At 39.3% G+C, this 22,455-nt stretch overlaps 1 protein-coding gene and 1 long non-coding RNA gene across 2 annotated transcripts in view; one reads left to right on the top strand and one right to left on the bottom strand.

Moving 5' to 3' along the window:
• The window catches only part of STRBP (spermatid perinuclear RNA binding protein), a 64,917-nt gene extending 57,506 nt beyond the window's left edge, over positions 1–7,411 (top strand). Inside the window, exon 18 of the mRNA XM_075772411.1 lies at positions 3,202–7,411. Within this exon, the coding sequence (XP_075628526.1) occupies positions 3,202–3,224 (23 nt within the window). The 3' untranslated portion in view covers positions 3,225–7,411. The remainder of the gene's footprint in view (positions 1–3,201) is intronic.
• On the bottom strand, positions 88–15,196 carry LOC142604632 (uncharacterized). Its single transcript, XR_012838488.1, has 4 exons — positions 14,358–15,196; positions 9,932–10,041; positions 7,905–8,084; positions 88–310 (listed from the first exon to the last, which is right to left on the bottom strand). It is a non-coding gene; the product is annotated as an uncharacterized LOC142604632 (long non-coding RNA).
• Positions 15,197–22,455: the final 7,259 nt, after the last annotated feature.

The raw sequence follows: 22,455 nt of genomic DNA, 5'->3' as shown, positions 1-22,455 counted from the left end.
AATGACCTGTACTTGTTGTAGGGTTATTAAATGCAGGGCATAGTTCTTTAAAAAATAAAACTTAAAAAATAATAACCCCCCCAACAAACCCACACAATAGAAACTTTACAGTTAACATTTAACTTTGTAAATATTATGGTGTGTAATAAATTTAGTAAAATATGGGTTAAAATATCGTTTTATCTTATTTTTTATAGGTAAGCATCAGTACCTGAGTTTCCTTATAATCTTTAAGATCAGCATACTGTAACTGTGATTTTTAGACACAGTCTTCATTATCCAAGAAGGCTTTTCACTTGTACACAAAATACTGAAAAAGAAATGAAACAAAGGGAATTAATCTTAGACTGTCTCTCTGTATTAGGTTACATTCTGTGAAATAAGTACTAAACAAAGGAAGTTCCCACAGAAGGACTCTTGTTCTGTAATTACAGGGATACACAGTTAAGTCTGTATTGCCCAGAGAAAGGACAACAATAATGTTACAATCAGGTTCTTTAGAGCTCAAAAGCTCCCTGTTTTCCTTTCTTTTGTTTTTACAAAAAAAGAAAAAAACAACAAAAACCAAAAAAACCCAAATTGCACTTGTTCTTGTGGCCTTCTTCACTTTTAAGATTGTCTGCCCACCCTTGATTTTCCATCCACCATTTCTACAGAAAGCATTTTAGTTGTCAATCTTATACTGAAACAAAGGGTTCTCCTTTTCCCCCTTACATTTGTAAGAATCTAAAGCAGCAACAAGGTCCCCATGAAAACTTGCTATTTAATTGTCCCAGTTCTTGTTGAGTGCTGCTGTGGAAAGTGACACACTTCAGCCATAGGCCAGTACTTTTGTAAGAGTTGGTGCTCAAACCGAACGAATCCTCTTTCTGCTAAGGAGTATGTGCACCTCTCTCAAATTCCAGGCTGTCTCCATGTATTGTAGACTTCTGCATAAAAACTGCTGTGGGCTCTAACGAGGGATTCAAGTAGGCTTTATTAAGGTATCACCCCACAAAATAAGCAGCATTGTTGGTTGCAGTTCTCTACTCAGACCTCACCCGTTGCTTTTCAGTAGGTTTGCTGTAGTTCATGCTGTTTTAAAGACTGCCTTTATACACTCTGCTCTCCAGCAGACTCTGCTGCTGAGGCCGGAGGAGCTTTATATATGAAGAGGATGTAAGAATGGTGCTTAAAGCAATGTAAAGTTCCTCCTCCACTATGCCCCCTGTTATAGGGAAAGAAATTTTAGAAAAGCTTAATAAGGGGCGGCTTACATAACAAGCTGCTTTTCTTGGAATTAACTGCAGCTGTTATTCTTAAGCGAAGCATTTGTGCTTAGGAATGTGTTTATATCTTAAATGGTTTTTCTTCTGCCGTAGCTCTCGCTTTCGTTTGGTGCTGGTGGTACTTTAATAAAAAATGTAGATGTATTGACAAGTAGTGCGAGCCTGCTGTGTCATCCATGCGCTAGTGTTGAAATAAAGAGCAGGGTCTCGGGGATGGAGTCAAATTGAGTGGTGCTCGTAAATCACTGATATATTTTGCTGGCCTATGGATGAAAGGAAGCCATCACGGAGCAGAAAAAGCATGGCTGATAAGAGCCCATTTTTGTTAATCAAATATTCATTAAAGGAATCTTTCCTCTGCACACTTTTTTTTCCCCCCTCTCTCTCTTTTGGAGTTCCCCTGATTGGCAACTTTTTGTAGTTGTTTTTTTTGGTGTTTTTTTTTTTAATCCTCAGCTTTGTAAAATTTCAAACAAAATATCCTCTGAACCAATTCTATCTGATGAACATTTGTACGCAAAATAACGTGTTCTTATTTCAAAAACAAGGAGGGCGCTATGCTCTTTTCCAACATGATGGCAGTCATTTCAGATGATTTATAGAAGTCATTTTTTATTTTTTGTCATTTGTTGGGAGTTACTAACCACATTGTAAACTTGCCCCCTTGCTGCATATTTTACATTTCTCTGCTTTACTGAAAATATGAATGAGCTGTCAGTTCTTTGTTTAGAAAGTGGTAACCTTGGAAGTGTTAGATGTTTCAATACCTTCAAAGACTTCAAAGTGCCCGTTTTACAATGAAAATTCCACTTGCAGCTGAAAGAGCAGAGAAATTTAAATGGAGCTTTAGCTTCAGCCAGTCTCTCTGAAATTAACATGAAGTTTTTGCTTCTCTGCTCTTTTCCCACTGTAGGTGGTTTTTTCATTGACAGTCCCTATTGCCAGCCTCTCAGCATCGCACCTTTTATTATTCACTTGGGCCCTCAAGATTTCTTCTCTGACTTCTAGAACCATCAGGTTGTGTGGCTCGAAATGGCATTTTGTACATGTCTTTAAAAGCAAGAACAAACGTGGCTCGTTTTGAGGTTTCTGAACTTCAGACATGGAATCTGAGCTTTTTTCCTTTCTTTTTTTAAAGTGTTTTTCTCACTTTTGAACTTTGTTCCATTTAATGAAAAGCAATACTTACTCCAAGCCACAGTCCTTTCTTTGGGTACATAGCAATAGATGTGTATATACTTCTGATTATTTCTTTACACTAGAAGGGAAAACTGGCGTGTCGGGGGGAAAAAACCAAACACCGAAACAAGAAATGAAACCTAGCAGAGTGCCTGCTTTAAGCAGTGAATCCTGCATTTACCTTCACTATTTAAATACTTCAGAATTTTAATATTATGACTGTATTTGCATGTTTCCTATAAAAATTGCTACAAAGACTTGCAGTGGTCGCTCTTGAAGCAGTAGTGCTTTGTACCATTGTACATGTCAGCAGACATGAAATGTAGCAAAAGGGCAGAAGAAAAAAAAATAGAATATATATTTTTACCAAAATCTAACTAAATTATATATTCTCTTTCTCTCTCTCTCTCTCTCTCTTCCTCACATCATTAATATGAGGCACAAAAAGGGTAGGCTTGAACTTGACTTTCAAGTGGATTGCTTTTGTGTCTCTCATAATTATCACCAAATGATAGGAAAACATAGTATTTGGTAACCATCCAGTTCAAAAAAACCTCGCTGCTCTAAATTTACTGAGTTTTTTTCCTCTTAAGTATTTGTATGTTGGTATTTTGAGATTGTGAATCAGCAATAACTGAAAGGTGAATGTTTTTTTAAATGGTATTGGAACATCTATATGTTGCAGCTTAAGACTTTTAAGCAGTTTTCAGCAGGTTAATACCACTTTATTCTCATTCTCTCCGGACCTTCATAGCCATATGCACTTGTATAAAATAAGCAGAAATGTAGTGACTGTAAGCTGAGATCGTGATATAAAAGGTAAGAGATTTTATTTTCAGCTTAAAGAATATTTTTATTGCTTTTTTTCTAAAAATCTCATATACCTGTGACAATCTTGTATATGGCACATTTTTATTATGTCTTGTTTAACTAAATGTTTAAACCGGTAATACCTAGGTCTGAATTCCAACTTTGTATTTTCCAAGGCCATTTCCAATACTCCAGTTTCAGTTAAAAAAAGAAAATATTACTTAACACTTTTAAGAAATTGTTTGGTTTTATCAACAGACTGTTCTCCAAATATTTTTCTCCTGTGTAGCATAAAAAGCTGTGTTGATACTGCTGTGTGTCAGGCAGTGCATGCCTTGCATACCTGTGGAAAACATTTGGGCAGGTACCAAAGCCACGGCCATGGCCTGCGCTGAAAGCCATACCATGGTTATAGGTATGTGGAATAAAAATGAGATGTGGAATGTGTGATATTATCTAACTAATACAGAGAGAAATTATTTCCCTAAACTATTAAAGCTAAACTCCAAATGAAGAATGAAAGACTTTGATGATATTACAGTTAAAATGTGCAGATATCAGGTTTCATTAGGCCAAATTAATTCCTGAAGCAGCCAGGTTTGCTTTCCTCTTGTGGGTGCAGTGGGAGGAGAGGAAGGCAGGCAGGCAGTGATTTAACTCTGCATGAATAATTTGCTTAGTTGTGGTTTTCTAAAGCTAGAAATTAGGATACAGCCATCCATAAATAATTATTTTCAGTTCCATAGTAAATGTTTTAACAAATATTTTACTTGGATTAAAATGGTTTTGGATTATGACCTATATGGTGCACATGATATGTGTAGTTTTAAAATACTAGGGTTTTTTTTTAATTTGCCTTTATATAACCTTGCGTTATGCAAAGTTGCATAGTACAGTACTGCACGATTGCAGTACTTACAGTACTTGAAGTTGCTGGAAACAACTCTTTTTATATAAAAATGGTAAAAAAAAAGGGGGGGGGAGTTGATGTTGTATTAGCATTTTAGGGTCTTAATTCAGAGATCATGATCTCTGACTGATCAAAGTTTATACTCATGTAAAACAGGAAAACACTTGGTATGGAATATGTAGTAATATATCAAGCCCAAAGCTTGTTGTTTTGCATCAAAATATAACAGCAAAAATAACCTATATTTCATTTCAATATTGAAAACATCAAATTCAGTAAACAACTGCATGTGTAGGTTATCCGTAACTCAGGATATGTCTGGATAGAATTCATAGGCTGATACAGAAAAATAGCTGTTAAATATTGTTAGCTTTGCTACTGTTGGCAGAAACCTGATCTTGCAAGTCGCCTATACATCTGCCCCTGGGGAAGTGAACTTGGGGAACTGTACCAAGTTACCCACGAAAGCACATAACCATTTGATTACATTTGCAGGTGCAATTGATGAGCCATCAGAATGTCCTTCCCATTCGGTGGGGCAGGTTTTCATCTGCTGTTATCTTCAAGGTGCAAACCTGGGGCTTGGTCTGAAGCTCACTTAAAATTCAATTCATTCTTTCAGCCTGTCAGGCTAAGCAATCCTGATAGTGGAGCAGCAGGCTGCTCCATTTCCTTTGGAAGATGGTATTTTATATGTGTCAAGGCACTGTTAAGGTGCACTATAATGAACTTCTCTTGAGTATTCCTTTCCTAGGCTTAACTGATGTCATTCTGACAAGTACTGTCCAGTTCAAGGACTGATGAATAAAATGTCTTGCTGACTCTCATTTGATCTGTTTCTTTGTGGCCTGTACTTGGCAGCTTAATCCATTTGTATTGGTTTCCATCAGAATTGCTTTGACTGTGAATTTCCATGTTTTTCTGTCATTACCCTTTTAACTCTTAAAATCTGAAGCATTCCACTCTTCTGCTTTTTTTTAAATTCTCACTTTGTTGGATCTTTTCTTTTTCACTGAAACGATACTAAATTTCTCAAATACATTTTTGTTTGTAATGCAGGTACTTATGTCCCAAACTTGTCCCCTTGCCTTTGCTGCCCCCCCCTTCTCAGTAGGACAGACACCATTTCCTGACACGTGATATACTCATTGTACTTAAAACTCCTAAATCCTGGTTTCTGCAGCCACTTGGAATCAGTGATAAGATCCTAAGGTGCAGTTCTGCCTGGGAACCTGTCTCATTGGCAGTGGAACTTCAGCAAAACATTCCCATGTATTGAAGTGTCACTGACGTAGGCTCCTTAAGTGCCCGACATATTGGCATTTGAGAGAGCAGTTGAATTCTAACAGTAGGTTTTAATTTTATGAGTAATTTGGGTAACATCTGCTTGATCAATGTTGCAACAAGCACTGTTTTGCTAAGGCAGAACTAGAAACTCCTTTCTTTTGCACAATACTTGCAGGTTTCCTTTTAAAAGCCTCCTCACAGAAGCATGGTCTAAAGTGCCTTTTCTGTGAGATTAGAGGTCTTTTTTAAGGGTACTGAGCTTTTTATTTCTGGATATACCCGACAGCCAAATATGCACACCTGGTTCTGTATGCTTTGTGCAGCGGCTCATACTGCTGCCTGTTTTGTAGTACCTTCTCAGTGAAGCAGAACTGTTATTTTATAGTTTGAATTTCTGGTTCATGGAAAAGAATTCTGAAAAAGTTCCTTTCAATTAGTACACATATAAATAGGACACCGAGGAAAGTCTGTGCCTGTACACTTCCTACCTTAACTCTAGTTTTAGCTAACCAGATGATAGTGTGTATTTTGGGAGATGGTGTCTGGCACTTAAAGGATTAAAAGAAGGCAGAGCTTTACAGTAAAGAATTGCTCTGTTTAATGTGTTATCTGTATTAGAGGTGAATGGTATTATCATTGACTTTGGAAGAACAACTGTGAGCTTCAGTGGTCTGCTCATTAACACCAAGGAAAGTGAGGCTATTTACAGAACAGGGAGATAAAAATACAGACTGTTCCATTGTTACAACAGCATTTATTTGCCTTTAGCTGTTCCTGCATACAAACCTATAATCAGGCAGGAACTTGCTTTCACTTTCTACCAGTTTGGGTTTCATGGGACCACATGAGGGAGAAATGTTTGTATAACCAGCCTGCTGCACTGCCTGACTTGTCTCAGGACAGCAGTTCTCTCTGGCCCATCTGCCCTTCAGAGAATTTAATCCCAGTTGACTTCTTACACAGCTGTAGCATTGGTGTAAAGGCAGCATTGATATGACCTTGCTGTGAGGTCATACATTCTAGAAGCAGTGTTTTCCTTTGTTTTGAAATAGGTGAAAGCTAGACAGATTTTTCAGGAGACACCTGGTATTATCATATGTATGATACAAATCAGCTGGTAGATCCTCTCCAAAAGTGCGTAGCTGTGCAAGGAGTTGGCACCTCCATTTCACCAGCTGCAGTGGTCAAAGAACTCAAGTTTTAAACAGCAGTCTTTCCAGATGGAAACCCTTAAGTACTGTGTACCACTAACCATACCTCAGCATTTCTTCTCCTGACAGGCAAGTGGCAGCTGGAATGCTTGTCCTTTTCCCAAATATGCAACTGTGAATTTTGAAGAAATAAGGTATTTAATAAAGTAGGACTTCAGTTCTACCTTGCCAGCCATATGAGGTTTCTCTAGGCATGTTCCATCTGGAGAAGGTTTTAAGGGAACCAGATTGGTTTGGAGGGCTTGACTGACTGAAAGCATGGTACATGATGCTTCCTGCCATTATGTCCTCTCTCTGCCAGCACTTGCTGTCTTCCTTAAGCACACATTCAAGAGTTGGAACATGGTGACCTTATTCCTGGGCATCATGCCACTTGGATGGAGGGAGGCCAGCCTATACTCATGAAGGGAACGCGTAACATGCGGCCTCCGTTGCCCAAGCAATTTCAGTTGGACACAGTGCAGAATCCAACTCTCACAAAGGCAATTTAGTGCCTGGGTAGGTGGTTCCTAATCTGTCTAATTTGCTGTCATGTAGCCAATGTGAGCCAATTAGATGATTCAGCAGTTGTCATGGCTCCCACTTAATGTGCTGTAAACCCTGCTGCCATGACTTTCAGTGCAGTTAAATACCTTTGTCCTCCTTCCCTGTCTTTTCTGATCACCCTCTAGCAATCCCAGTAAACAACTGACTCTCTCAAATTACGGCATTTTTACACAAAAGTTTCTAGATTATTAAAAACTTTAATCAGCCTATGAAGAGCTTCAGAGAAACAAGTTTTCCTACAAATATTTCAACTTATTCCTGTGCCAAGGGACTATTTCTACTCGTTTACAAAGATCTGTGAAAACTACTCTGGTATCTCTGATCTCTGGAGACTAGGATCCTTTGAGAACACTTGCCTTCTGGTAGGAAAAAAAGACTTAAAGTGTGTCTTACTCAATAAAAGACTATGCCCCCTAGCCACTGAAAGAACTTAATTGGGGAAAAGGGCACAACTATAAAATCAGTTGAGGCTTTTTGCTTTCATTAAACTGTTGAGAAAAATTTCCCTGACCACAAGTTCCTTGCATTATTAAGGAAGTAGAAAATCTAGGCAGAGTGGCATGAAGATTTTTCAAGTGGTCTAGGAAAAAAAATAATCTCCTGTTTGTTGGCTGTTCAACGATGGAACACCAGTCTCTTGGCACTTTTTCTAAAACTCCAAGATAGCAATAAATGTGAGCAGCTTTAACATACCATCCCTGATCCAGTCCCAACAATGTCCTTGGAGAATAAGCCTGGCAGTCGCTGTCTTTTCAGTCACTGATCCCCTGAAAGAAGGTGCCCCTTTCTTCATTTGTAATTCTGCATCTGTACTTTGGAGAGCCTACACATCGTTGCAGTCTAGAGGTTGGATTCCTGAACATCTCTCCAGAACTGTATAAATGAAGAGCAAGCAGACAATATAGTATTTCAGTCTTTACTTGGACAAAATTGCAAGTTTCCCTCGGCTTCTTTTGCTTGGTAGGCTAAGATATGATCATTTGGTATTAGAGCTTCTTGCCTTTAGCTAAATTCTCTGTAGACAGTTGCTTGTTACTTAATCAAGGGAAAAATATGTCCCAGCTTCAGATGAGTTCCAGGTCGCAGAAGCAGCTTACAAAAACAGCTACTATTTCCAGTAGCTCTGGGAAACAGCACAAGAATTCTGCTGCAGTGAATTCTTTAGGATATATGATGAGATATGTAAATATGAAGTTCAGATTGTTGTTCTCAGTTGTGAAGCAGACTAGGACATCTCTCTGGTATCAAAAGACTGAAAATGAGTTCTCTGCTAGACTCACTGAGGAGTTCTGTTAAGAGCGGTTGTACTGTCTTAAAAACAGTAACTCAGCTTGAATGTTCAGGACCTAGACCCTCTTGGGCTTCCTGCTAAATAAATCTATTGAAAAATGAGATACTTCATTGACTTGTTTAAAGCAAAGGGATATTGTAGTTGCATCTGCTATCTATAGTATATGAGACAGCTTGTCTAACAGCTCATTGGTTTCATTCTTCTGTTTTAACACATCTAGTTTGCTGTGAATCTGATCCTTACTGTAAAGTAGAAATTCTGTTTTAGTCATTTTAGAGCAATTCACTGGAGAAACTCAGCACTGAAGTCCTATGCCTATGGATTGTGGCAGTAGTTTTCACCTGTGCTTTCTTTGAACATTAACCACTTAAGCTGGTAATTAAGCATTTGACATTAAGTGAATTGCCATCACAAAGCTGTTTTATTACTTAAGCCCAGAAGTTATGTCTCCTTAGCTTTATTTGTCTCATCTAAATCCATACCTATTTATGTCCATGTTTTCTAGTGCTCCTGAAATATCCTCCTTTCTCCCATTCTGCTTATAGAAATGGGACTGAGTTGTTTGTTTATAATTGATGTGTAAGATAATACAAAAGCATGAGTAGGACACATATGCCTGTTCCTGTAGTCTGGGGTCTTTTAGGAGAAAGGGTGCTTTTTCTGCTAGGCCTGTCTGATACCACGTAGGCAATGCAATGCCTTACTAAAAAGAGCTGTGCGAGTTTTGTAAGAGAAAAGTTCAGCATAGCATAAGATTTAAGTTCAGTAAAGTGGTCTGGTTTTTTGCAGTTGCTGTGGCTGCATGAAACAGTCAGACCACATGTTTACCTTGATGTGTAAGAGGAGTTGAATGTCCAATAGTAGTATGTGGAGATGCACAGTTCTAAAGCAAATTTCTTATTTTGGATGTTGTTTTATCTTGTATTTGGTGCCTTAACTCTGTACAATCTAAGGTCATATATACTGTACCACAGGTAGTTTAATAGTTCGGTGTACTTTGAAGGAACCCATCAAGCCTAGGCTACGGAAACTGTTGAAAAGACTGAAGCCTTCTCAGCAGGAGAGTTCTCTGCCATGTTTAATTAATAATCCATTGATAAACAAGAGTTGCAAGAATTTAAGGAGCATATAAAAAATTGAACCACAGATTGAGACAATTCCAACTTCAAAGGTTTGTGGCAATAAGATAATTACAGGTACAGTCCCTTCTATACTCTGTAAGTAAACAACATCAAAATGTTTTATAGCTAGCCAGAAGTGCATGTTTGTGAAAAACCTCTGGACTGTGATCTCTACTAGAAGAAGAGAATTCTAAAAGGCATTAATTGAAGGTAATTGGCTATCCTTCATTCATTGGTACAGGGGAGTTGGAATGAGTAAGAGTTGCAATTAATTTTTAATTCCAAAAAGCCTCATTCCTGCCTCTTACCTGGATCTAGCAGCTCCAGGTGCCTTATGCTGCTTTGCAGTTTGTGAGGTGTAATGCAGCTTCTACTTGAACATATGCTTGCTGAATGCATCTGGTCCTGCTAGAACGGACTGAGGCAAGAGAGACAGAGAAAAAAAGAAGCTGGAATGCCTTTCTCCAGTCTTAAAAGGTTGACCATTATAGATAGGAAGTTGGAGGGAAAGTTGCACTTCCTTTTCCAAGTCCATAATACAGTCTGTAGTAAGACCAGGAGATCTATGCCTACTGTGGTAAACCAGCAGCCTTAGTATACTGAGAGGACAGGGAGATGGTAGTTTTTTCAGTAGTTTATAAGACATTAGATAAGAGGTTTAAGCTATCCATATAGCAGGCTAAAAGCTGCTAGTCATGTTACCACAGGAGATTAATTTTTTTTCTGTTCAGTAAACAAGTCCAGGATGGAAGGTTTTCCAGAGGAGGAAGAGGAACAGGAGAAATCCAACGAACAAATTCTATTTCCTGATGCAGCCCTATCCAAAACAGGGAGACCGCTCCAGGCGGTGTATATAGCATACAACTGAATTTTGGGAGGGAAAGAACTAACAGTAATTTCCCCGAAAGGAATACTAGTAACTTATTTCTACAATTCCCACAGTATTCTGGACAACTTGCTTTTACACAGAACAGCACGGCAACAAGGGAAAGCAGATACTGCTTCCACAACTGCATGTTGTAATGTACATACTCCAGATCACCAATATTGGTATAACTAGTTACGACAAAGTAGGTTCATCTTACCAGAAAAGCCTATGTTGACATTCTATCCACTTCTATTTTTTTAAGCTAGAAGGGAGTTAATTATAGTACTCATCTGTTTCAAAGGGAGTAGAGCAGAAGGTAAGTTTCAACTTCATACTTCGAAGCTGCTATGAATAATTTGATTAACAGTGTTCCATAGAAACAGCCTGATGTACTTACTTATTTTCTTTGTGCTCAGTTCTATGTTCTTAGAAAAGCACAAGCTTGTGTAAGCATAATCAATACAAAGTTACTCAGGGTACTGTGTCATCTCAGCAGTGGACACTAACTGCATCTTAAGTGAACAGGCACATATAAATCAAATTTAATTAAGAGGAACAAAACATCTTGGCAGGTTTTGCTTTACTACTGGCACTGTTACAATTTAATGATCTATGCATACAGAAATGTGTGTATTGCTGCACTCCCAATAGAACTTGTCTGTAAGGGCATCCTGTAAACTAACAAATTAAAATGCAGTCGGTGTAGGAGAGAGAGTATACTTGTTTCATTATTTCCACAAAGAACTGTTTATAAGCAGACGGAAAGTGATACTGCTCAAAGCAGAATAATGGTGGGCTGAAGAACAACACTCAGAGCAGTACAGCTTTTGAAAACTTAGTGATTATATGAATTTAATTATGAAAATTCTCATTTGCTGTACAGATGATTTCTTGTGTTTTTGAAATAGTATAACTGCTTCCCTGCTCAAAATAACAGGATAAAGACAAGTGTAGTTTTCTAATAACATCTATTGCATGGAAATACACATATACTGGAAGAAAATGGAGGCTGTACTGCAGAGAGTGTATTCAACTACAGAGCCATTCTCTGGGCAATGCTGCATAATTTAAGAGTGGGTAAATATGCCTTCAGGGACAACATGACATAGAACAGATGTTTTAAAAAAAAAAAACCCACAAACAAAAAAAGCACAGAAAAAAAGCCTTGAAGCTTTGTCCAGTCATGCATTTATTCTTCCCTGAAAAAGGGACAGGTACATTCATATGCGCTTAGTGAGTTACACATCAGACATCACAAAGGTCCTTAAGGACAATTGTTTTAAAGCCAGTCTCCTTTTGGACAGAAAAGAGAGGAAGTTGACTCTGTCTTCCAGTTCCAAAGTGCAGTGTCTTATTTCTGATCCTAATCCTAAGTCAATATTTATTGATCAAACTGACTAAGCTTTTTAGGTCGACAAGCTCTCTACGAAGCAATTCTGTTCTCTCAAGCCTCTGCAGGGGCCAACAAGTGGTGCTTAACTACTACTTCCACTCCAGAATGTCACCTGTCCTCCAGCTCTCCCAGAGCCATTCTGGGACACTTGCACTTCTAAGAAAGCAACGCTGCTGTGGGGAGACTGTCAAAAGCACCAAAATACTACAGCAGAGCGAGTCCCAGTGGGCTGTATGCTTTTTGAAGTCCTGTGCAGTTCTTAGTGACAAAGTTGAGCATGAAACCTGTACTGCCAAATGTACCAGCCCCTTAATGAGAAGCACATCTATGGGAAGCAGTCTCGGAACTAGAGATTTTAAGGAAAGGTTGGTGTTTTCCAAGTCCAACTCATGAGCTTTTTTTTTTTTTTAAATGGTTGAGTTTCCACCCACCAAAAATCACCATCAGTTGAATAATTAAAACAACTGCTGCTAATTTAGGCTAAAACATCCTCTTTGTGTAACCCAAATTAGCACCACCCATCCATCTAAAGAATTCTTAAGCAAAGAATCCTCAGGAGGCAGAACCTTGCTAAGAGTCTGCACACTAGAAGGCAGACAGGAAATCTGACAGTTCAGTATAATGTGGCTTTTCTGATGACAATTGCTTCTACAAGACAAGGAGAAGACAGAGGCAGTGCTTTGGGGCAGCGTTTCATGCTCAGCAAGTTTGTAGAGGGAAGGAATGCAATTCTATAAATCACTTGTACTGTATTTCTGTTTCTAGACTTGAATGAATTTCACTTTTCCTTTGTGGGTCAGCATAGTAAACATTAAAGAAAAGGTCTATTTTTCTAAATCTCTTTCACCAATAGAGGTCTGACCTGCAGCCAACAGATGGATTTATTTATCCGCAGAGGACAGAGTGTTTATTTTTACACTAAGATTGGATATGGCATTGAATAAAAAGAAGTATGACCTTTGAACTATCTAAACCTTAAATACTATTAACAAATTCCACAAATGAGTAATATGGTGGAAAATTCCATCTTTCTTCCCAATAAATACCTCTCTCAAAAGAAGTTACCCAGAATTAAACTTCCAAATGAAGTACAAGAGATCCTTGTGGTCTAATTACAGACTACTTTCAAAATATTTAAGATTTCTCCCAATTTGTAATCTGTAAAGAACAATGATGATTAAACTATTCCTGACTATACTGTAAATAAAACAACTTCAAATAAAGTAATTCAGCAACAACCTTAGCTATTTATAGTATTAAAAATGTAATCTGAACATTCAAATTGTCTTAATTTGGTAGCAGTTGAGTGGGAAGAAAAATAACCGCACACTGAATTTTAAATTGAGCTGTATCTACTCACTAGCCAAAAAAGCCTGCAAATGTAAAGTAAATGGAATGCTCTTTGTACATTAAGTTGCTTCCTCACGTGATGCTGTACCCTGTACACTCGGCTTCATTTGGCTTCTGTGTTGTGGTTTGTATGCCAGCCACTGTTATTAACTGTACACAACACTTAGATCTGCACTGTAATCTTGGTTCATTTGCCACTGATTGTAACCCAATGCTACAGACTTCTCTGTATATAAAACCGTAACCATGTCCCATTTGCTTCCAATAGCATACAATAAAGGCTTATCTCTGTAAACAGGAATTACAGCCTTATGAGTGGTTTGAGGGGTTTTTGGTTTTTTTTTTTTGTTTTGTTTACAGCAAGGAAACTGGCTTTAAAGTTTTTTGAAGCCTGGAAAGCCAAACCACAGAAGTCCACTCTACTTCAGTCAGGTAAAAGGCTCAGCAGAAAGGGGAGACAGGATTCCTAAGGCTGCAGTTTTATCAGAGATGATTATTAGCAAAGTTGTTACTTTGCGATGGAAACATAAACCATATTTAGGCTGTAGCAAGCAGAATGCATTCCTTCACAAAGTTGGCCATGAACAGAGTATACAGGACTCTAATTGTGCAAGGGCTGCTGCTCACAAATACCCCTGGGTATTAGCCAAGGGAAGCAGTAACAGGAAAGCCCAGAGAAGCCCAAGGCTGTGATGAGACTAGTCAGGAAGGCAAGTTCTACTTCAGAATGAAAATTGGGCATTTCCTAGTATTTAGCTAATTAGAAAAACTGTCTATTTTTTAAAATGATAAATTACATATATAAAGAACAAGTAAGGTTCTCAAAGTTTTTTCCTCTCGTGCCCCTCTCATTTCACTGTATCTCCCAAACAATTACATTCCTGTGGTCCCAGTTTGTCCTCTGAGGTCTGAAGCAAATCTGAGCAATTTCCTTGTCCAGAGCCACTGAGGGCAGGAGTTGAGCATACCGTAAGAATTGTGTGACTGTTGTTGTTTGCTTGAGGCTGCAACTCATGGTAAGATTTACTGGAATATACAAGTATGTCCAGTTGCCTGGAGTTACAGAACACAGTTTTACTCTAGAAGGGAAAATAAGAGAAATCATTTTATCATATGCTCTTACCTTTTCTTAGAAGTATTTTTTCCTGATCTTTAATTCAGCATTTCAAGTCTAAGCACAGACATCATTAATCAAATTCAGAGGAGATCAACCTTGAGGAAGGATTAAAAACTGTTGTGAGCTGACTAAAGTTGAGATTGCTCTTAATAAAATGAGATGTATAGAACCCCACAGATTAGCATGTATGACAACTGGAATAAGACTTGGTGTGAGACTTTTGCACGCAACAAAACAGTGTGCCGCCAACTGAGTCTGCTGTTGTGCAGCAAACAAGTCAGTTATGCACATAAGAGCTACTGAGAGACCACTGTACCAAAACCAACTAAACCATGCGTCACTTAAAATGCAGAGCTGCATCAAATATTTAGCAAGTACGATCCATAAAGAACTGGCCATAGTCAGTTAAAAAAAAAAAAAGCATCATTAACACTTGGCTGAAACTGAGGTCAGTTTTCCCCTGTGTATCAGCATACTACTATACCTGTGTACATACATAATGATAATTACCTTATTAAGCGGTCATTCAGAAAGCTACCTCAGGATTATCATCTCAGAGGTGCTGAGAAGGCTGACAGCTCTTCAGCAGTAGCCTGACAATTGCTGGTCAGATGAAATGAGCTGGGCCCACTCCAGGAGCTGGCTGACATTCTGTGGGCTCATAGGAATGAAACAAGGGATAGATAAGAGAATTGTGCATGGGAAGAGTAACGCAATATTGAGTCTAGACTGATAAAGGAGGTTGGCATGTTCAGCCTTGTGAAACTGCCTAACATCATCTACTTAGTTTTATTCCTGTCCTGCTGTAGCAAAACCAAACTTGCCTGGTTACACAGTGTCTTGCTTGAGAGAACAGGGAAGCTGCCCTTTGTGGCCCCTTGTACTCATTACTATTACCACCTCTTCCCCCCGCCCAAAACCGAAACAATACCCAAGTCTGTCTACTTTTTCTCAGCATACTGTAATGTCTCTCACTATCAACCTGCAGATGAATGCATGCAGTGAAAGCTACAACAGAAAGCTCCTTCATGTTCAGGCCCTCCCCAATGTTGTTTGACCACTCTAGCCCCATCCCTGGCTGGCACAGCACTGAAGGAATCCATGCAGAAAGAACCATCTGCTTAACAATCAGGACACTCAGCTTATCTTGTTGCAGTCAACATCACCTTGAAAAAGTGGATTTGATTACAGAGGAGGCAGGAAAAAATAATTTATTGACTGATGTCCATGCAACTAACGAGCCAGCCTGTCACTTCGACAAAGAACTGCTGCATCTATAAACCTGTCCAAAAAAAAAAAAAAAAAAAAAAATCAGAGAACTGGCTCTAGTCTCACTTTACAATTAAAAAACAATACCAAACAATGGAAATTCCATGTCCTACTGTCTCTTAATTTCAGCAGCCTGATTTATCTAGATGTCAGTTCTCTTTTCTCATGAATAAATAACAGATCCCAAATGCAAGGTTTTGTAACAGGCATTTGGGACACTGAGAGCTGACAAAAGCTCCTATTTACTCAAAAGCACACTTATGACCTGTGTATGCCCTCATGCTGATCTGCTATCTCAAACAAGGACATCTATGTTCCCCAGGCTCACAGACACCTTCCACAAGGCTGTTAAGACAGTTAATGATTGCAGGTTTCCTTACCAAAAAAAAAAAAAAAAAAAAAAAAAAATCAGAAGTCACTCATTTCAGCATTTAATTTTCTGAAAACTTATGTGCACAACAGTTCGAGCCATACCCTACTTGCCACAGGACCGGTAACTTGGGTGACAACTATTAGTTGTTGCTCAGAGCAAAGACTTAAGCATGGAATCAATTCCTATTGTTCCACAAAGAGCACATAGGAAGCCAGATTACAAAACTGTCCGCTGGCTGCCAGCTGTAGTGATGCAAATTTCATCCTCAGACTGGAGGCCCACCTCCAAGCACCTAGTCTCCCCTGTGCCAGAGGAATCGCCATCCCTGCTGAAGAACTCCCTACTGGCACTTCACGCTTACTTCAGCATTACCTATCCTTGCTTACAGGGCAAGCCTTCAATAAAAGAGAAGAGTAATTTCTTCACCACAACTGTCCCCTCTGCTAAGCTAGCACAAATTCTTTGTGAACAGCACCCCTACTTCTGCAAGAATAGAAGTGTCACCTCACTTAATTGCTCACAACATAATGCTGACTTTGGTTGTTTGCTGCAGGATTCAGTTCCAGCAAGTCAGCTAGTAAAGAGTTCTTCTCTTTCCCATTCGCTAAGCTGTAAATTATCTTTCCCTTTTGTGACCCCTGGAGCTGCTAACACTTTCAGGGCCTGAATTCATCTTCACTTTGGGCTATACATTCCAGCACATTTATCTGTAGAGCTACAAAAAAACCTGCATGTACTCTTGTTACAGTAATACAAAAAGGCCCTTTCTTGCCCCAGGCACGAACACAGGACAAAAAACTAAAAAGGCATTTGGATCTCAAAAAGGGTCATATACCCTAACACAAATAACACTTCCCTCTTACCTTTTGCTTAGTTGCTGCCACATACCAAAGATGGGATTTCCTGCTTGCATTAAAGGCAGACTCAGCCCTCTGCTGGTTATCATTTATTCAAAGGGATTTTTGGTTTTTTAAATCTGGGTAACTTCCAATTACAGCAGAAGAGGGAATGCTAAAACAGGGCAAGATGACAAACTATAGCTCAGTAAATCAAATTATGTTGCCCTGCAAAGCAGTTCCACACAAGCTCCTGTATTCCCAACACTACAGGTCTTGAGGTTGCAACATGATTTTTGCATACAGCACAAAGCAAGCATGTGGACAGGGATCTGAATTGTGAATTACAGTTCAGTTATCCCTGTTTTAATGACCAGTGTGGTTTTGAGAAAGATCCTGTTACATGTTGAAGATACATAACCTCCGGTGTGTGCAGCTTGGGAACTACAGAGATCTGTGGGTGCTTCAGTTCAGGCTGTGAAAAACAAACCTGAAAGACAAAGATGAGACCAAATCCCAGTGACTGGAGGAAGGGTGAGGAGAGCTTTCTCCATCTTCTATTAATAGTGTTATTCCAAAAATCTTCCTTGTGCTGGTTAAGATTAAAGCCTTAAATCCCCAGAAAATTAAGCCGAATTGCAAGAAACCACTCCAAACTGACTTTGAGGGTGGCATTTCTACACAGTCTGAGAAGAAAGGTGCTCTTGCAGAGACAGCCAAGAGCCAGTTTGCAAGCCTCACCCTCAACTGGCAGACCTCATTTGGTCAATTCATCGTATCTTGGCAATAGTGAAGGCAGAGCCCTGCCTGCACCCTGCCTGGCTGAGGGGTGGGACTGTTCCTACGCAACAGCTTTGTACTTGGAGATGGAAGGCACAGAATCAATAAACCATTTCAGTGATGCCACAGTTACAAAAAAGGATCTGTCCCTCACGGCCCTGGCTGACCTGTACAGAAAAGGCGGTATCACAGACTCTTTGTCATTATTTCAATCCTTTGTTCTGTAAGTTTTGTTCTGCAAATTTTGTTTGGCATACAGCTGAGGGTAAAAACCACAGAGGTCCTTAACAGAGGCAGCTGTTTACAGCATCTGATAGAATCCCAACAGAACTGGGCTGCCAAGACCAGGCTGCATGTCCGAGCAGCTATCTCAAGATATTTTATACTCAATTTAATCTCTCACCTTGCTTGCTATGTACAAAGGGCACATAGAGTATTCAGGGTTGTCTGGGACAATGAACTGGCTTATTTTAATACCGGAACAAATTAAAAATTACACAGCTGAAGCAAAAATAACAAAATAAAAAAAGAAATAAAAAAATTAACAAAACACTAAGGCCAGACTAGCACATACCCTGATTAGAAAAATGCAGCCAGGTTCAGGTGAAATATGACAAATAAAATAAATTCAAGTATATTACATTATTCTCGCTGAGAACAAATTAATGAAGACTTGGACAAAATTTAGAACTTCCCAGTTACACCACTTATTACTGACCTCTCTCCTAACCATGGAAATGACCTGTAACTTCTAAAGACATGAAGAGATCAGAGCAGGCTGTTGAGTTGCTAGTGGATTCTAAAAACAGTCTGTTACTGTAATGCCGAGACTGCAGGCACCCAGGAGCTCTACAGTTTGCTGTTCATGTCTGTGCTAGCAGCAGACATCTCATCCATAATTCATAGAAGTCTGGCACAGGCTTCCATAGCTCCTCTGGCACGCTGGGTTTTTTACCATACCATGCAAAAAACACCTCAGGGAGATGCACAGTCGTCATCTTGTAGAAACACTATCCTTTCCTCTCCATGCTAGATGAGATCTTGTTCCAAAAGTGATTCTCAGTGGGATTATGCAGCAGTCCTACCATGCCCTGAGTAGGTGGAGAGCCGAGATATACACTACTCTGTAAGCCACAAGCCTTCATCATCCTCCTCTTTCCCATCCATTCACTCTGGTGCACCAGTATTGAATTACCATAAAACCACGTACTGAAACTAGCATAAGCCTTCAGGGCACAGAAGGCATTAAGTCACTTCCCTCTTTTCTTGTCAGCCAAGAACTGTGCCAAAAGCATAGTGGTTTTCTATGGCATTCTTACAAGAACTGATAAAACCCCTTTGCTCACATCATGAAAGCTGATAGTGGCACAGCTCTTAGTCTCATCTCAGCAAGTATTTGACTACTTCTTCTCAGGCACAGAAATTGAATGAAACCTGCACAGCAGGTTTTTTTTCCCTAGGTGGTATAAACTGGCCAGATAGATTAGAAAACCCCATCAGAAGTCATTCTAATGTCTCCTCCTAAAATGCATTTATAAATGTGGCTCTAAGGCTACTCTTTACCCTGCATCACACAGACAACTATGCACTAACAGATGCTCACAGCAGGGACTTTAAACACACAGCTTTGATGTATTCATGGTATACACTAACTGTACACTCTGCATGATGAGGGCTTCTGCTCATAACTGGCAGTCTGCAAGTCTCATCACTTCTGCACCTTCTGGAGTCTGAGATGCCAGAGTGGCTGTGATTCCATCGGAAGCGCTGTAGAACCTTCCTAAAAATAATGGCTTTTGTCATAGAAGGCGAACCTCTGCAACACCGTAAGTAAAAAAGCATGCTCACCTCTATAAAACAACCTGTACTCTGAACAGTTACCACCTCCAGAGACAGTCATGTACAGAGTTTAGGTGAACACCAAAGGCCTATAACGTGAGATCAGGATATAACACGCAAACAACTTGGAGGTCACATCACCTCCAACTGTAACTCAAGTCAGTAAAGCTAATTAAAAAAATACTTTTGCCCTAATGTTTTAATTAAGGTAAATTTAGTTTTTCATCTTCTGAAAAATTTTTAACTACTATGTGATAAACTTTTGCTATAAAGTTTGCTACACCTCATCTCGACCAGAATTAGAAAAGCAAGAGAGTAGCTGAATGACTTACCAGTACTCTAAGCAAAGTTCAAGATGTATTAGAAATACATCCCATAGATTTACTTCCAACAAACGTCCATTTTACTACAGTTCCTCCTAGCAGATCCTTTTCCTACAAGGACATAATGCAACTTTCAGAACAAACTCATGAGAGAATAATACAGAATTGTCCTAGTCTTCTAACTACTCCAGGTATCGCTCAGATTGTAGATTTTGGATTTTCTAAGAGGAAATGAGGGTTCACAGAGAGGTTTTTGCTAATGCTGGGCACCTAGTATCATTAGATTCCTTGGAAAACTCCAGGCTTAATGATTTCAACATTTCTTAACAATTCATTCAAACAAGCAACAGTCTATGAAGTTTAGTGACAAGGGTCAGCATGCTGAAAGCAGGTTTTCATGAACGCATCTCCCAGATCCAGCTGTGCCAAAGCAAAAGGTCCCTGCCCCTGGCAGCTTTGTCACTGTCATCTTCCCAGACACCATCACAGCCACGGACTTCTGAGCTGCACGGTTCACGAAAGTGCTTCCAGCCTCTACCAGGCAAAATCAGCTGGGTCAGTTTAAGCAGTTTTGTTGCTGGTCTGAACTAACCACTGCTCATTTTGTAAGAAGAAAATTATAAAACACTACCAACTGCTCCGCTGGGGAATCAGTGTGACTCATTATTCTAACAGTCCACAGCAACTCGCATCCGAGGGCAAACACCTCTGATGTCGGCATTGTATCTGGAAGACAGCATCTATCCAGAATGCTAGAAAATGCTCCTCTTTCTTCCATCCCAGAGCAAGGGAAAATTGTAAACACAAAAGAAACTGCAAAACATATCCGGACCACACATTAGATTTAGAGCGGTGCATTATGTATCATGTGTCACCTACATCTGGTTCGGAGTACCTTTGAGGACAGAGCATATAGCACACCCTTCTCTTAGAGAAAGTTCAATATCAGCAGTAGTGTATCTCCAAAAAAAGCAGTTGGGATCTTTCCTACATCACCTACCTACAGAACATCAAGCTCCTGGGCACAGCTATCACAAAAACTTTTCACTACAAAAAGTGAAAAGTAGCATTAAAACACTCGAGTTACCTACAGCAAAAAAAAAAAAAAAAAAATCATAAGAATAGTGCTACAGGATGTCTTCACTGCAAAACCGTTTTAAGATACTCGAGTTAATCCTACTGCACTGAGTTGAGTCAAAGCTTACATTAAAAGTTTACTGCTCTGTCCCTACTGTTGCAAACTGAGGATTGCACTCCCTGACTATCAGGCTGACTGCAGGTTTGCCCCCTCTCTCAGGCTATAGGAACGTGCACTTGGGAGAGGAGGACTGACCTTTCAGTGCAGTCTGATCATTGTACCAGTGCTACCACACTGTAAATCTGCACCTAATAAGATGGAAAATATTCATCTGAGAGTGCGCTTTTTAGCAAAACTGAAGGTTTTGGACTTGTAGAGTTAATCATCAGACAAGCAGAAACTCAGCACAGATTTGAGTGTCCTAAGGCAAAAACAAACAAACAAAAAAATCAAATAAATTAAAAGTACAGCATGAGAAATGCACCTGCAAGAAAGCACCTGCAAGTGTTTTCTTTCTTTACCTCTTCTCTGACATACGTAGAATTAATATGACATGCCAAGCAGACTCAGTAATACATGTAGTAAGGATAAGACGGTATAGAGAGAAGTATTGTCTTGAAATCTGCATCTCTGGCTAGATGCTATTTGGCGTCCTGACAGATTCTGTCTTTATTAGTTCATTGCTTGAATTACCTAATTGCTGAAGTTTATTAAAATAGATTTTAGCTCCCTAAAAGCATAGAGAACATTTAATTTAACACTGAAAGATCATTCAATGAAGAGGATTTCTGTTAAGAACCTTGCTATTTAATATTGCTCTTTAGAAGTCTTGCAGGGTACAGGACTTTCACAGTGCCATCTGCGGCAATTTCATCTATGCCAATTTTGGCCAAACCCTGTAACATAATTACTCAATTAAAAATAAAAGATATTTCACAAAATAGGTTAGCAAACTGCTTCTGTAGTCCTCAGGGGGACACCAGATAAATCATATTCTCCTTCTGTTACTTCAGGAATAGAAATCAGAAAAGTTCCATTTATGATAGTTTTTACCCTACATAAATACATTTGTATGCATTACATGTGTAAATGCATAAGCTATAGTAATTTTTTTCCAAATACATAAGCTACTACACAGAAATAGCTTCCTTTTACACATCTATACAAGCATTACCTCAGTGATTCTAAGATTTAGAGAAGTTGATTTTTTTTCCTTATTCAACCTTTCTGTACTTCCAGCATCAGGATACAACCAACATTCAGCAGAGCCTGTAACAGGGAGAAGGAAACCTTGAACTGCCTTAACCTGCTCAGCAGTTAGTTAGATTTGATTGGCTTCTTGTTGTGCAGGGTCTCCATGGGGAGACCAGTACAAAGCAGCCACTCATCACATTATAGATCAAACGGTTCAAGTGCACAGTGTTTTATTAGTTCTCACATCCTATTTCAAAGCTTTCCACTTCAGGAGGCCTCAATTCACCTCTCAGCAAACTTGGCGCAAGAAGGGAACAAACCTGTCTATGACTGTGACAAGCTAGCATGAAAATTACCCCCCAGAATAGCAGGTGCTGATGCGGCACAGGAAGAGAACTTACCACCTTCCTCA

This window comes from Balearica regulorum, chromosome 20 (genome assembly GCF_011004875.1).
Source record: "Balearica regulorum gibbericeps isolate bBalReg1 chromosome 20, bBalReg1.pri, whole genome shotgun sequence".
Lineage (NCBI taxonomy): Eukaryota > Metazoa > Chordata > Aves > Gruiformes > Gruidae > Balearica > Balearica regulorum.
Note: the sequence above shows the minus strand (reverse complement) of the source record. Positions and strands in the feature narration are given on the sequence as shown.